The following is a 15746-nucleotide window of genomic DNA, read 5'->3' on the forward strand; positions in this document are numbered from 1 at the left end:
TATCTTACTAAGACAAGATCTATCCAGAAAACTCCATTACTCTTCTGATTGTCGAATCCTAGTCAAATAGTAGTTTTCATTTGAGGATACAAAGTTCAGGGACAATCGTATCTTCACCAACGAGGCAGAAATCTGTCAGAATAAAGATTCAATCAATGACTGCTGGCTTGGACGACCTCTATGACACCATCGTCTAGGAAAGAAATCAGCACGACCATCGATAGGAAATCCCCCCCTGTTACATAAAAGCCGTCGGCGGGAGAGGGGTTGGATTTACCCCGCTTCCCTGGCTCCTTTTATACCCGTTAAGAGAATGTCAACATCTGTCGACCACACATCAAGCCACGATGCCGTATGATCTGAAAGGAAAGAATGTTCTGGTCACCGCAGGCTCAAGGTACAAATCCTCCCTCATCCACCGCCCTCTGGGATCTCCTGCTAACAGACCTGCTCAGAGGCCTGGGGGCCTTGGTATGTGAGAAGTTCGCTGCCGAGGGCTGCAACATTGCCATCAACTACCATTCGAGCCGCGATATCGCCGAGGGTCTTGCAGATCGACTCTCGCGGGACTTCTCGGTGAAGTGCATTGTCCTTCAAGGGGTGAGAGTTGAAGTTGGAGATGGATATTGGAGGTGCTTCAACATGGCTAATCCTAGGTAGGACTCTGAACTTCCAGAGGATAATCAGCGCATAGTGCAAGAGGCAAAGGAGCAACTATCTGGTCTTGATATCATAATCGCCAACGCTGGGTGGACCCGATTTGCAAACAACCGTGATATCTATGACTTGTCGCCGGAGGAATGGGACAAAGTAAGTTTCTGTTGAGTTACCTCCTCCGCTGTCTCGGTTACTCAAGGACAACAGTGCTGGAGAGTCAACGTCATGTCTCATCTGCAGCTTATGCAGACGGCCAAACCCATTCTTGAGAACAATCCCGAAGGCGGCGCATATATCATGACTTCCTCCATCGCGGTACGTCTCGTTCACTGAAGAGGGGCATTTACAAAGTAGTGACACGGGCTTATTTATGACATGACAGGGTATCACACCTGGCGGCAGTAGCATGGGCTATTCGGTCACCAAGTCCGCCGCGTTGCATCTGATGAAACACCTGTCTTTATCGGTTGGACCGAAGATCCGTGTCAACGCCGTTCTACCAGGATTGCTTTTGACCGATTGGGTATGAAGATTCCTCCCCTGACGTCCGTACCTCTTCGTGTACTGATACCGAACAGGGCAGAAGGTTTGGTGAGACTGTGATCGAACGTCTGAATCAAAAAGCGATCTTGAAACACGAGGTGAGTGGCTCATGTTTCACATACGTCATTTTTTTTTTTTTTTTTTTTCTAATCTCACGGGTAGACCGACTTGGACGACTGCGCCAATATGTTCATCACCCTTGCAAAGAATACGTCAATGACCGGGCAACAGATTGTCGTTGGTAAGTCCTTGCCGTCCTCACTGTACGTGTTCGGGACTCTAACAAGCGCAGATTCGGGCCTGTCCATGGGTGAAAGTGGGAGTAGGTAGGCTGGATATAACACATCACATTGTCACATATATATTGGATATTGAATCTGCCTTCGTCCACGCAAACCCTTTACATGGCAGAGATACTCTAATCATGCGCACAGTAATAGTACATAGATACATGGACCAACATCGCACCAGACATCTATCAAAAAGACAGCACCAGCTCCTTCAGCTTAAGAAAGTTGGGCACTCCGAGGCCGGTAACAGGATCCCACCCAGCAGTAGCGTTCCAGTGGGCATAGGGGATGATACCGCCTCCCGGCACAGGCTTTCCTGACTGCGGGTTGGTACCGTCACAGCCAACGGAAGCTCCAGCAGTGATATCAGTGAAGGTCTTGAATCCTTCGCTGTACAGCAAGGGGTTGAGGAATCCGAGAGTAGGCTTGCCGGCGCGCAGACGGGCATCGTTCAACATGCCCACAATACCGGCAAAGACGGGGCAGGCCGCAGAGGTACCGCCGGATCTCGAGCGTGCACCATAGTTGATAACCTCATAACTGCACTCATCTTTAGAGAGAAGACTCATTGATCAGGCGGAGAGAAACTTACTCGGGAGTCAGACTGTGAGCAGACACATCAGGGAAGCCCCGACCGTGGAAGTTTGTATACTGAGAATAATACTCCTTGGTGTCCTTGGAGATGTGATGTTTCAGGTAGCTTTTCACGGCGGCCTCTTGATACCTGGGCCGTTTAAAGTAGTTGCTGAAGCCACCAGAGCTTCCATCCCAGGCAACCTCGGGGGCGTAGGCCTGAGTACCGCCGACCGAAGTGATGAAGGGGCAGGTGCCGGGGAAGGTGGGAGTAAATTGAGGAGTGTTGGTGCCATCGTTGGACATGCATGCCGAACCAATACCTGGCTGTGTCAGTACGCCTCAGCGGGAAGGGTTCAACAAAGGCATACCGGTATCACCAGAAGACTCGAGGACGGTGATACCCCGAAGTCCCATCAAGCCGATCATGTTACACACTCTCTTCGCATAGTATTTGGGGACAGTCTAATCCGTCAGTCAAGGTGCCTCGGATCACAGGAGTCGAAAGTTCTTACCTGTTCATCATCGCCATACGAGTTGGAGATCACCTGGGGCAACGCAGCGTTGGGCTTTGACAGCAAATACTCGTAGTATTCCAAGTAAGGCTCGTTCTGGTTGTCCGCGGCAGTTGGCCCGTCAGCGTTGGGAACATATGGACTAGAAACATTAGCACTTTTCTTGATCGCGAAAATAAAGGTGAGAGCCCTACGGTGAACCACCAGTAATGTACTCGACGACAGGAAGTGGATGGCTGACGGCCACAATCAACTCCACATCCAAGTCGGCTTCCCCAAGTTGGGCTGTGTTCCAATTCTGATCGTTAGTTCCTCCGTTGATCAACTCAACAGAGAAGTTCTGGGAAGGAATTTTGAACAGCTTCTCGTACGCTGCCAAGTCGGCATAGTTGGCCGACTCGTTCAGGAAACTGCCGAAGCCGATCCGACTTCCCGACGAGACAACAGGCTTGTAGTCGCCGAGGTTGTACATCTCCGCCAGGCACGCGGGGGTGATGAGGTCCGCGCAAGACGAGCTGTTCGATGCGCGCTTCGGGAGAGTGGGGAGCTTTGAAGCAAAAGAAGGCAGCGCGTTGTCTTGGTCCTTGCCGAAGAAGACAGTGGGAGCGACCAAGTCGATCGCATCGGTCAGGCTGTCGGGAATGGAGTACTCCGTCGTACGCAACTTCTGCGACGCACCATTCTGATAGTAAGAGAAAGTGGTGTTGAAGAGCTTGTTCACGGTTCCCACAGTGGACGCAAAGTTCACCAGACTGCCCTGGCGGGACACCTGGGTGATGCCGGCAGCTTTCAACCATTCAATGATGGCTTCATCACTGGCAGTTGGAAAGAGTGATTCAATATCCGCCTTGTCCAGCCATTGGCCATACTCGGCATTTCCAGGGGTTGCTAGCGTCGTCAGCTTGGATTCGAGTTGGTCGAGATTCTGACGAGCAAGGGCAATCGACAAAGTAATCGTGTCGGTCTCCGGTGCATCCTTGATCAAGGTCCAGCCATTGGGAACAGCGGCTAATTTCTCGTGCGCAATTCCGAAGGCGGGTGCCGCAAGGGAGCAGAGCAACCCTGCGTAGAGAGTTGAGGAGAGCATTGCTGAGATAGGAGAAAGCAAGCTCGCTCACGTGGGTAGAGAGAATGGAAGAAAAGGCAGGTAAATAAAAGATTGGCCCCGGCCAGCGATCGATATTTATTTTCCCACAATGTCATCCCCAGCAATCACATTCCCCATTGCCTCATGGCCCCATTGGACCCTTCCCACATGAGACATACAGAGTAAGTCTGCAGACTTCCTTCTTGCGTGATTTTTCATGCAGATTCCATACCGGGAGAGGCTAAACACGCCTGGTTTGATTAGCCCCATCGGAAATCCGAAGGAGTAGCGGTATCGCGGCCCTGGATGGAAATGAATCGCCATTGTCACAGTGCTTATCATTATTGTCAAGCACGACAAGCATTTTCTCCACTGGCACCAATCATTCTAAGCTTCTCTTGGTATTTTCCCCTTTCAGGAACAGCCAAAGATGGATTGATTGTGTTTGATTTGCCCTTCAGGACGGTTACATCGTTTCGCAAGCCTAGCAGCACCTCTATCGGCGCAGTCCGAATTCCGAATTCCCGGTGGAGCAACAGACAGACAGCTTCCTCATCAGATTCAACCTTCGAGCACTGTACAATCAAGGCAGAAGGATTGTACCCAAAAGAATGTGTCAGAGATAGATGGACAGGATATCGGTCAAGGATGTGATTGTTCCAGTTTCAGTGCGCTAGAGATTCCCAATCACTAGTAGATCACTTGGGTGCTTATGAGTTGTAACTAGTAGTAAGACCAACGCTTTCAGGAAGGTGCTTGCCCTGAATATCGATGAGTCCCAATCTACATCTCAATCACTAATCAAGAGGGATATATTGAATTGACCTTGGCACTCAGCATCAGGAGCCATGATAAACAGGAAAAGAGTAAAAATCACATTGAACGTAAAAGTGTTATCATATTTGTGAAATTTTGAGGCATTTCAAGCACCCAATCAGGTGGCGCAGTGGTCGCATCATTGGTCTAGTGGTAGAATTCGTCGTTGCCATCGACGAGGCCCGTGTTCGATTCACGGATGATGCATTCTTTTTTTGCTTTCTTTTCCAACTTCTTTTTCACTGGCCTCATCTTGAACAACATTCTAACCTCGATATTCCAGCCATTATTTCCAGCTCTCTGCATACACGGGAGAGTGGCACAAACCATGGTTTGGGTGCAGGAACATGGAAACACCACCATGCGACCAATCACGTCAAGATGTGCCATCTTCAAAGGGTTTACCAATGGCGATGGATTTCAGCACTCAGTGTTTGAAAGTATCTGTCAATTTCAACGATCTTGGTGTTGCTGTTGGTACGGACTTTGAATTCGAGGGGTTCGCTCTCGTTTCTCCGGGCAGCCGCATGCATATCTTCCTGATATCCAGGTACATATATCAAAGTATGAGGCCTTCTGTATGACCAACTGGACTTTATAGACTAGAATAAAGTTTCTTTTTTTTTCCCCCTTCCCGCAATAGAGAACAGATTTCAAGAGAGTCCGAAAAGTACCGGGATACGTGCAAGGATGATGTCACAAAAGAGGAATTACATGACCTCAAAATGCGATGAAGTATCTTGCGATATTGGATCTGCTTTGAATATATTTCCCTGCCTCAGGTTTGTATACCGGATCAGGTGATACTGCTAGCGCTTCATGCATCACACACAACATCCGGTATATCTTTTCAAACCAACTCTCAACAAGCACCTCAGAACCTCTTGAGGCGTCTTTGATTGTCTCATTTTGCCTTCCTGGCCTCTTCTGTAAATGTAGCAGATGCTGAGCTTTACTGCTAGAAGGCAGACCGACTTTTCAGTTGGTTAATTACTGAATGCCAACTTACACCCCAAACCCTCTTCTTCCTCTTCTTCCTCTTCGTCTCTCTGTTTCTATTTCTCCTCCTCTTCGTCGCCATCATTACCCCCCTTTCCCCTTCCTTCTTCATCTCACAAGTACGCCATGGTTCTAGATCCTAGCATCTTGGCTTTGACTTTCAACCACGTCGTGTTACCTTCCCAGCTCCCAGGAAAACACGACAGCAATGAGGAGAGTCAATTTATCAACGCAGACTTGACACGGCGTCTTATACAGTCTGTGGAAGTTCTCAAGAAACACTCTTCTGATGATCTCTCTGCTGCCTGGCAGGCGGTCAAAAGATTTCTTGAGACCTGTGTACACGTGAATGGAGATGGATTCGTCAACAAGGATATGACTCTACAGGCCTTGAAAGAGCTAAATCCCGGAAATGCCATTGCCTTGTACATTGTACAGCAGAATGCGTGTCTTTTTGTGCGGAAGCCTGTGTAAGTTGAGTTCTTTCGAACGCTCCACAAGTGCTCATCCATATCAGTGACGATCCGGATGCCGTCGTTTTTGAAGCTTTCGAGGCATCTCCTGCTGCGGAACAGACCCTAGAAGCAGAAGCGGCGCTGTTGTGGAATTTTCCCGATCAGGCAGTTGTACTCCCTATCCAGGAGTTCAAGGACCCGGTGTTTCAGACAAACCTCGCGGCTTTTTTAGACCAAGCAAGCTCGGAGTCGGTTTATGAATTTTCTGCCAAGGCAAGGAAGGCTGGCGTGGAAGTTTCTGAAGCTCGGGATTCGGCCAATCCTGCTCTCATTACCCAGTTCTTGATGACTATTCTAGCGACAAATGGCGAAAGAGCATGTCCACCTCTCTTGCAGAAACGGATAAAGGATGACGTCTGTTGGGACAATGCGAAGGTGCCCTGGCGCCGGAGTCCCTTCTGGCTCATTCTACGTGTATGCACTGAACGTCTTCTTATGTTTCATTTAGGGGAAGAGCTGGGTCGCATCCACTATAAGTTTCTTCTTTGTAAGTTCATGGCGAGACTTCTAGAGGACTCGATTGAGAGTCTCAGTCCTCAAGACTACAATCATCTGAAAATCAAACTTTGTCGACGTTTGGCGAAGCTGGCTTCGGAAACGGAGAGCTCGACTGGGCCGTCGATGCTGGCGTACAGAAGCCTGCTATCAAGCATTGGGTCATATTGCCAGATATCCATCAATACTGCTACGAATGCGATAGACTACGAGTGGAAGGCTTTTAAGTCCCGCCTGCAGCGTAGGATCCCACCACTCCCGGTCCATGCTCAACCGCCGGACTTCGACCTCAGTCTTCGAAACAGCTCCGCATTCTTCCACAGAATACTTGATTTCTCGAAGCGCTCCCGCTGGACCCCATATACCATTGATTGCAACCGCCTAGGTCAGCATGTGAAGAAATCAACTACGGAAGCATTTCTCGATATGGCCACACGCTACTCCCGTTTGGCCGAGTTCGAGACAGCCATCGGCAATGAGGCGCGGGAAGTCCCCAAGGGCGTCAGGGAGTGCAAAGATCTTTGTATCAAGCTGAGTCGCCAGATTGAACGGTATCTAGATGCCGTTGGAGACGCTTATAAGGACGACCCCGAGCAATTAAGTATTTTTGTGCTGAATTTGTTCGAGCTTTGGGTGCACATGGATAAATGTGCTACTACAGTTTATCCATTGCTCAAAAAGTTTCATCCCTGGGTAAAGCCAGAGCTATTGGATGTCCTGCTGCTATCACGTCTTAGCGATCTGGAGCGCCTGCACAAAATACAGCACTATCTCGGCAACCGCTGCCGTCAATTACTGCCAGATTCGATGACGATATTTAGTGATCCACAGTTAGATTGTTTTACAGATCAGTATTTTGTGCGGGCCTCCGGTCAATCGATGCACCAACTTCAAGAGAGGATTGAAGCAGATTCGCTGGTGGCTAGAGCGAATAAAGAGGCCGAGCTCAACACGGTTAATGAGCAATATAATGCCTTAACAGAGAAGAAAACAATGAGCACCTGCACGCAGCGCCGAAGTGAAGATGGGTCTCATGATATCAGAGGGTGCAGTCACTGCTATTACGTCCGCCGGCGCCGGCGCCTGAAGATCGGAGTCCATGAGGATTTCCTCCCGGAGGATAGGAATAGTCCTAGCAAGAGGGCTATCGTGTTTGAGCTAGGGATGCCGAAATCCTTTGAGGCATACCGAAACGCTACTTGGAATATCATCGCAAGTCTCAGCCAATGGGGTGGTAGCACTGGGGAACCTGAGGTAGTCCTCGAAGATTACTCACAGTTGACGAAGTATAGCACCAAGAATCGTTCTGCCTCACCAGAGGGGATCACTCTGGCTTCGGAGACCAAGTCGTATCTGGGGACGCACTATAAGTGGAAGGCTCTACCGGCATCAAGCCGCAATGTTCTGCTTCCTTCGGGGTTGAAGTTTGCCTATTACGACTCTAGACGTAAAATTTGGCTGAAACGGTTTCCGAGAGAATTGAGCTTCGCGCATCTTTTCCAAATCGACCTGCCCAAGGATCATCCCTTTGCAAGGCTTTATTCCTCTCCACTATTCCGAATTGAGGGTCCTGGCCCTTCATCCTACGAAGCTGTTGCCAGTGTCGCCGAATGCCCTCGAACGCTCACGGTGCACGAATATATGGCAAATCACAGTCTGATGGGCGGGAAGTATCGCCGTTGGCTCTCTTTAATCCTGGAGCTGGGCTCGAACAATCTTGATTTCGGTCTGCGGGATACAGTGGCATTCATTCGAGCGCTGGCTCTCCAAGCTGGCCCTGGACCCACAGAATATGATGACCCACGACTTGATCATGGGCTGTTAGTCGGCCGTGGGGGGAAAGAGAAAGACCATCTACGGTCTGTTCAAGCTGTGTTTCGGGATCAGGAGTTTTGCAGAAAGCTCAATGAGCTGCTTCACCAGCACATCGACCTTATTCAAGCCAACTGGCGGGAGGCCAACTACATGGAAACACTGCTTACATTGGCGCTTCAGCTATGGGCCTTCTGCTGTGATAATGTCCGTTCTGACGTCTTAGATACGCTCCATCGAATCAGGCGGACCACGCTGGCTTGGATCATTCTGCTCCGAGATGTGATGCGGGGATCGGAGGTAACTGATACAGCGAATCAAGCAGCAAGGCATTGCTTCTTGTCTGCCCTGCTGTGCCGTAGGACCTTCCTACCTGAAGTGTTGGATGACGGCTATGACATGGATGCCCGAGGCTTTTCAGATTTTCTCCAGGCAACCCTTTCAATGCAGGAAGGTCTAGTCGTCGATCTCGCAAAGTTTACGTCCATCACACGAAGTATGCTGGTCCGAGATATCAAAATGACCGCCGCAATGCGCCCCAAGCTTCAAGGCTGGGTAAAGGAGTATCCAGATGCGGTCGCCGAAGCCATTGATGCCACATGGGATGGGGCCACCCGACGACAATACGATGAATGGGAGTTCGTACCGCTTCTAGATGATCCTTGCTGGGTCACAACAACGGTGAGGGCGTTGGATTCTGGCAATCTTCAAACTATACATCTCCATCTAATCCAAGGACACCTTTTGCTTGACGGCCAGACGGTCGGGAAATTGCCGACTGACATAACCGACTCGGCGACACTGAAAGAGCTGTTCGGCAACCAAAGACTCTTTGCGCTCCCATCGGATATGGCCGATATGCAATATGTGCTGGCGTTCAACAAGGAGGGACATCAGATTCACATTGGCTTTCGCAACGAAGAACTGGTGGTCAGGGCTCGACGAGCTGGCTCTGTGATAGAGCTGGTCCCTCGTCATGTCTTTGGTATCGGCGAGGACTTGGACCTACCAGCCGCACTCATCGAGAATTGCGTCCATTGGGTGGACCTAAAAACTGGCTTACTACAGATCCGAAGGAAATCCCATCTTTGGAACGACAAATTTTGGACGGTGGATGTTCATGGCCGCCGCGCGCAGCGTAACCGCATTTCCTTAATCGACCAAAGAAGCAATGTTTTGCAGTCTATTGCACGGATTTTTCGCGACTTTGAGGAGCCTCACAATCTCCTGGTCACTCAAACTTGGGAAGGTCATATCTGTGTGGAACTTAAAAGAATGAATCTGTCATTCCAAGTCAACAGAAAAGGTCTCCTGCAATGCAAACAGCTACCTGCCGAGGTGGATCCAAACCAAGATGCAGGCACCTTTTATGGACTGCAAAGTATGCTTGTCTTACGAAATGTGTATAATCGTGCGCAGCAGAGTATCATTGTGCCCCTCGGACTGCCAGAATATCGAAAAATGGGCATACACCTTGTGGTTCGAATCAGAAACCCAGACGGTTATGCAAGGTACACTGTTGATAATGTGCTGGGCAGGCTACAAAGTCCCCAAGATCTGCCGATCTTGTATACTAAAGCTTTGTTACATGCGTACACATCCTTTCCTATTCCAGACCCGCTTACTGGCCGGACAGGAACCGAGGAAGCGTTATTTTGCTTGCAATCCGGTGATTGTCAACCTTGGATGCCAATTGCAGAGACAGAGCAAGGTATCCTGCGATGCATAGCGAACTTGACTCCTCAGCGCCACTACTACCCCAAAAATACAAAACGCCAGCAAAATGTTCAGTGGAACTCGGGCTTGCCAGCGTTTATCCAGCACGATGCTTATTGGGCAGTCGTTGACTCTATCACTTCAAAGTCCCGTCAACTGTCCCAATTCTATTTGGACGCTACTGAGCCTCATCCTGACCTCAAACTAGAAACACTCCCAGTTGAACACCTCCGTAAGCGAGCCCTCTGGCGTCGCTCCCTCTACGAGCGGTCTGTTCTTCTGACTGGAGAACCCACGGGTCAGAGTGACCTGAAATACATTAGTCGCGGCGGCTGGATCTCTAATAAGCGCATCTCGAACGTTCGGGAGATCGTTAAACTTATCAATGTTCAACCATCTTCTATCCACACAACATTTTCTTTAGCCAAGGTGTTTCAACGCTGGCCCCTTATTGGGGGATACACAACTACCTTCAAATCCCTTTCACTAGAAGATTGTCTTTCCATCCAACCCGCTCATCATTGGGGAGGTTTGATCAAGCTCTGCAGGCAATGTTCTTCGGCGGAGAAATACAAGATTATCTTCCAGCTTGGACTGGTGGCGTTTCGAGATGGTATTGACATGACCGTCTTGAGAGTGATTGTCGCATTTTTTGTGCTAGAGGAATTGAAAACCGTGCGGCTTCCACCCAACTCATCGTTCACCAACTTCAAAAATGGCGAGATACCAACTCATGAAATGATAAACAAGCTTGCCGCGCCGTTTCTTGAATCATTTCAAGTTCCGACTCTCCCACCAAGGCGGAAGAAGAATCATAATTTATTACCAATGGCTGAGAGGGTTGCTATTGCTCGGACAGAGCATGAGAAGAAATGTGACCAGGCGATGCGGGAATTTTCCAACAACCTAATCAGCCAATGGCCATGTCTCAGGCCATCAGTAGAGGACTTAGAGCTGGAGGGACTCGACGTTGCTCAGGCAGCGTCTGCGGTTTACGAAGAATGGGGTCGAATTTATGCGAACCTGGAACTCGCTAATCACGCCAGCGAGGTACAGCAGATCCTCAAAAAGCATTTCTCCCCAGAAAATCCACGTGAGACGACTTGGGCTCCGTTGGAGCATGAAATTTTTGGTAAAAAGACCCGTTGCGATTTCAGACTGCCTCAACTGGAAAATCACCTGCTATGTCGACCAGGACCTTTGCTTGACGTTTACCAATGCAGCCTAAGTCATCTGGGAAGCATAACTGCATCCACCTCGTCGATCTCAAGACAAATCGGAGACAAAAACGCCAAGGCCACGAAAACCGAGGTTTTGGAAATCGAAAGAATTGTGGAGGGCTTGTTGGATTCTGAGTGTCCAGTTAAACGGAAGTACAGCGAGGATCTCATGGAAAGCATTACTTCGTTGAAGAAGATTGACACACCCGTGAAGGCAGCGCCAGAGGTCAATTTTGGCACGGAAGTTGGACGCATCAATGCGGCAATTTGGGCGGCACGAGCTGCGATTGAACATAGGCGAGGTCTGATAGCGGAGGCGCTCTCACGCAATGACCCTAGGCATGTCTGGTTAGAACAGTGCAATCTGTGGCCGTCCATGGGCCCAATCGCCCTCCTTCAGCAACTACGATCGACGATTCAGTCTCGCAGTGCCTTTGGACCGGGTATGAAGATGGCCTTGGTTTCCTATGGTCAGTCTATCTTGGAATTACAGCGTTTGATCCGTATAAAACAAGCCCTTGCGAAGAAGGACAACACGAAGTTGCAACAGGAGTTGGAAACCCGAGGTCATAGAAATTGGCGACCTTATGAATTCCCTGACTGGCTGCTGTTAGAACTGGATGCAAACATCATCCTCCGGGATGAACAAGTCACTGTCGCCTTAGAGATGATTGATCCCAACTCTGGGGCGAATTCCGTGCTCCAAATGAATATGGGGCAAGGCAAGACATCCGTCATCATGCCAATGGTTGCGTCTATTCTAGCGAACGGTGAGATGCTTACCCGCCTTTTGGTGCCTAAGGCATTACTATCCCAAACAGCGCAGATTCTCCAATCGAGGCTTGGGGGCTTGCTTGGGAGGCAGATCACCCACATCCCCTTCTCCCGACGGACTCCAACGACACAGGAACTGATAACGCACTATCAAACTATCCACGAGAATATCCGTCGGGAATCTGGTATTCTGCTGGCCATTCCCGAGCATGTGCTATCCTTCAAGCTCAGTGGCCTACAACGTGTCTCGGATGGCCAGTTCTCAGAAGCTACCGCCATGGTTGCTACTCAAGATTGGATCACTTGCGTTTCTCGTGATGTGATTGATGAGTGCGACTTTTCTCTCGCTGTTAGAACTCAGCTGATCTATCCCAGCGGCTCACAGTTGGCTGTAGATGGTCATCCTCACCGGTGGGAAATCGTGATGGATATTCTATCACTCATTGCGCGCCACTTACCAGATCTTGCGCATGAGATGCCTCGAAGCATTGAAGTCGTGAATCGAGCTGATTTTCCCGTTGCACATTTTCTACGCAAGGATGCGGAGATCGCACTTGTTGAAAGATTGGTCAATGATATCTGTAATGGCCAAGCAAGCATACTTCCTGTTCACAGATATGCGGGTGCCGATCTCGCTGTAGTGAGGACTTTCATTTCCGAGGAGATTGTTGATCTCTCGACAAGTGATTGCACTGCAGGAATGTTCTCAGATCAGCCTCATGTCCGGAAAATGCTGTATCTTGTTCGTGGATTGTTGGTGCATGGCATCTTACTTCTTTGCTTGAAGAAGCGATGGAATGTCCAGTATGGTCTTCATCCCGAACGAGATCCGATGGCAGTGCCATTTCTTGCCAAAGGCGTCCCCTCCGAGCAGGCTGAATGGGGTCACCCGGATGTGGCAATCCTCTTTACCTGCCTGGCATTTTACCATGAAGGTCTTACAGTAAAACAGTTGCGACAAGCTCTTCAAGCTGTACTTCGATCTGATGATCCCACTGCTGAGTATGATCGATGGACACTGACAGCAAATACTCTACCAGAATCTCTTCGTTACTGGAATATCCTAAACATTGATGACGACGGACAGATCCATGAATTGTGGCGCCATATTCGCTTCCAAGTAGCTGCCATCAATTATTTCCTTAAGGCATTCGTCTTTCCCGCTCATGCCAAACAGTTTAGCATCAAGCTCCAGGCCTCCGGATGGGACCTTCCTTTATTGAACAACAGCCACCAATCTAATGAGGACAATCCCATCCGGGGTGCGGGGATTACCACGGGCTTTAGTGGGACAAACGACAATCGACGACTACTACCTTTGACAATTCGGCAAAATGATCTCCCCGAGCTCGCTCATACTAATGCGGAGGTCTTGACCTATCTTCTCCAGACACGAAATCGTCAATACATGTTAGCTGCGAGGTCTGATGACAAGCGGTTCTCCGAACTAGACTTGCTAGCGCACCTCAAAGAAAAGAGAATCCGTGTTCTCATCGACGCGGGAGCCTTCATTTTGGAAATGGACAATCGTTCCTTGGCCTCTGCCTGGTTACAGCAGGATCAAGACGCCCTTGTGGCAGTCTACTTCGCGGAAGACAACAAGCCATGGGTGCTCTATCGGACTGGGAAAGCGAGCCCGCTGATTGCTACTCCTTACTTAGACAACATGGACAAGTGTCTAGTGTATTTAGATGAAGCACATACCAGGGGAACCGATCTGAAACTACCGCTCAATGCTCGAGGTGCATTGACACTTGCTTTGCATCAAACGAAGGATCATACAGTGCAAGGTAAGCTCACATATGAGTCATCTGTTGACAACCTGTCATACTGATTTGTGCTCCAGCTGCAATGAGATTGCGGCAGCTAGGCACGACTCAATCGATTACCTTCGTTGCCCCGCCCGAAGTACACCAGAGTATCTTGGATGTGCGAAGGCAAAACAAAAGGGGCGACTGTCGCCTTGACTCGTCAGATGTTGTTGCCTGGTTGCTTGATCAGACCTGCGCTGCGAACAGGGACTTGCTTCCTCTGCATTATGCTCAAGGGGCGGATTTCTGCTATCGAATGCAAGCGGCAGCAAGGTACGAAAGGTTTCTGACAAAGAGCACCCACCGAGATAAGTTCCTTCGGCTTGTGCGACAGGCCGAGCAACAGACACTGGAGCAACTGTATGATCCTCGTTCTCAAAAGAATCGAGAGGCGTCGATCTCACGAGAGGCATCTGGGTTTCACCTGGAGGGGGAGTTGAGGGTGTACATGGATGAACTCAGCGCCACTCGTCACCTCAGTCAAGATCTGAGCCTCATGAAGACATCGGCCCTGGAAGAGGTAGAGCAGGAGCGTGAGGTTGCATATGAAGTCCAAGAGGAAAGGCAGTTACAGCGACCACGGCGACAGAAGGCTCTCGAATTTCCCGGCGTTAATGAGACAATCCTGGAATTCGTGCGTACTGGGTTTTTGAAAGGTTCAAGTGGCTACATGAAGGCTTCGAAAGCCCTTTTGTCTACAGAACTAGCCCGAAAGCACCAAATTACTGCGCTGCCCTTCATGCCACGTCTCTATGCTTCTGCAGAGTTGACACGAACCATTAAGCTGCGAGAGGGCGAGCGGAATGATAATTTTGCGGTATGTACTGCGGTTGTTCGTTGATCACGGAGATGAACTAATGCTTGGTTCTTGCAGCGCCCAATTAACTGGATACTGTGGAGTATGACATCCAGTACAGCTCTTGTTATCATCCCAGAAGAGGCTGAAGCTATAATACCGGTGTTGCGTACGCTTGAAAACCCCTCGGTACATCTGATACTCTATGCGGCGCCTTTCACCAGGAGGATGTTACAGTTTAACCGCTTGAGATTCTACGCCATCCCTGAACTTCCCAAGGACTGGCATCCGCCATCTTGGCTTTCTTTTGAACTTGGTATACTTGCAGGGCGACTGTACTTTGAGTTTGAGGAATACCAGGATATCATGGATCGTCTTCAGCTTGACGCTAAAGATGGATCGAATGGAGAATCGAGCGGCAGCCTGTGCCTTGGGAATCGTCTTGACAAGAAACACTTGCAATTTCTGCAGGAATGGCTCACTCTTCGCCGTCATGGGCAAGACATCTCCCATACACCCATGGGATACGTGTGCCAGGGGTGGCGACTGCGCGATGACCATCCATTCTTCTCCACTCAGGAAGGTGAAAGGAGAAACGCAACCGAGCTTTTCCCTCGCGCGAGCCAAGCCAACGGTACTATATCGGAGCAAGTCTTCTATGACAGTGATGAGGAAGATCTTATCGTTTTCGACGCTGGGGATGACGCTGAATCGGATCATGGTGATGCCATACACACCCTAGCTGAGGGTGAGCATGGTCCTTTTTTTGTGAAAGATATCTCGAAGAAGCTGACACTGTAGTACAGGACTCGAAGGCATCAAGTTCGACTGATGCTGTGTTTCGCTAAACGCCTCCTGCCTGGTGCAGCCCCGTTGATAAAGACTGGCACAAGTGGTACTGCTGGTATTCTTTGAGATGGACTTTTATGGAGGATCTAGTCGACTGTTAGGGGATTTCGTGGCATATGATGACTGTCTGGATGAATCTGAAACTGATATGTCCAGTCGGTCCGGCTTAGAAGCCCCTTTGAAACAACCATATGGTCTTCTACAAATCTATGATCAAAAAAATGTCTGCCATGCCATGGTACTCTAGTAAGCTTATCAGTGTATATCTGGTCCAGCGA

General features: G+C 49.5%; 3 protein-coding genes and 1 non-coding gene across 4 annotated transcripts, besides 2 other annotated features; 3 read left to right on the forward strand and 1 right to left on the reverse strand.

Annotated features, from left to right (window-relative positions):
• Window positions 1–347: 347 nt before the first annotated feature.
• ACLA_052970 (SDR family NAD(P)-dependent oxidoreductase) lies at window positions 348–1530 on the forward strand (the record flags this gene model as incomplete). Its single annotated transcript, XM_001272249.1, has 8 exons — window positions 348–397; window positions 456–600; window positions 661–810; window positions 865–972; window positions 1040–1180; window positions 1236–1298; window positions 1363–1441; window positions 1493–1530. The coding sequence occupies 8 exons, from the start codon at window positions 348–350 to the stop codon at window positions 1528–1530; spliced, it is 774 nt and encodes a 257-aa protein (XP_001272250.1).
• Window positions 1327–1346: a microsatellite.
• A 148-nt stretch (window positions 1531–1678) lies between the features above and the next one.
• On the reverse strand, window positions 1679–3665 carry ACLA_052980 (S53 family peptidase; the record flags this gene model as incomplete). The annotated part of the gene is made up of 5 exons (XM_001272250.1): window positions 1679–2030; window positions 2083–2386; window positions 2435–2528; window positions 2579–2720; window positions 2773–3665. 5 exons carry the CDS (start codon window positions 3663–3665, stop codon window positions 1679–1681), a joined length of 1785 nt encoding a protein of 594 aa, XP_001272251.1.
• A 952-nt stretch (window positions 3666–4617) lies between these two features.
• On the forward strand, window positions 4618–4688 carry ACLA_052990. Its single transcript has one exon. It is a non-coding gene; the product is annotated as a tRNA-Gly (tRNA).
• An 811-nt stretch (window positions 4689–5499) lies between these two features.
• Window positions 5500–5523: a microsatellite.
• An 83-nt stretch (window positions 5524–5606) lies between these two features.
• Window positions 5607–15420, forward strand: ACLA_053000 (uncharacterized protein; the record flags this gene model as incomplete). Its single annotated transcript, XM_001272251.1, has 4 exons — window positions 5607–5950; window positions 5998–13802; window positions 13859–14640; window positions 14698–15420. The coding sequence occupies 4 exons, from the start codon at window positions 5607–5609 to the stop codon at window positions 15418–15420; spliced, it is 9654 nt and encodes a 3217-aa protein (XP_001272252.1).
• Window positions 15421–15746: the final 326 nt, after the last annotated feature.

This window comes from Aspergillus clavatus, genomic scaffold (genome assembly GCF_000002715.2).
Source record: "Aspergillus clavatus NRRL 1 1099423829800 genomic scaffold, whole genome shotgun sequence".
NCBI classification, from domain to species: Eukaryota; Fungi; Ascomycota; class Eurotiomycetes; order Eurotiales; family Aspergillaceae; genus Aspergillus; species Aspergillus clavatus.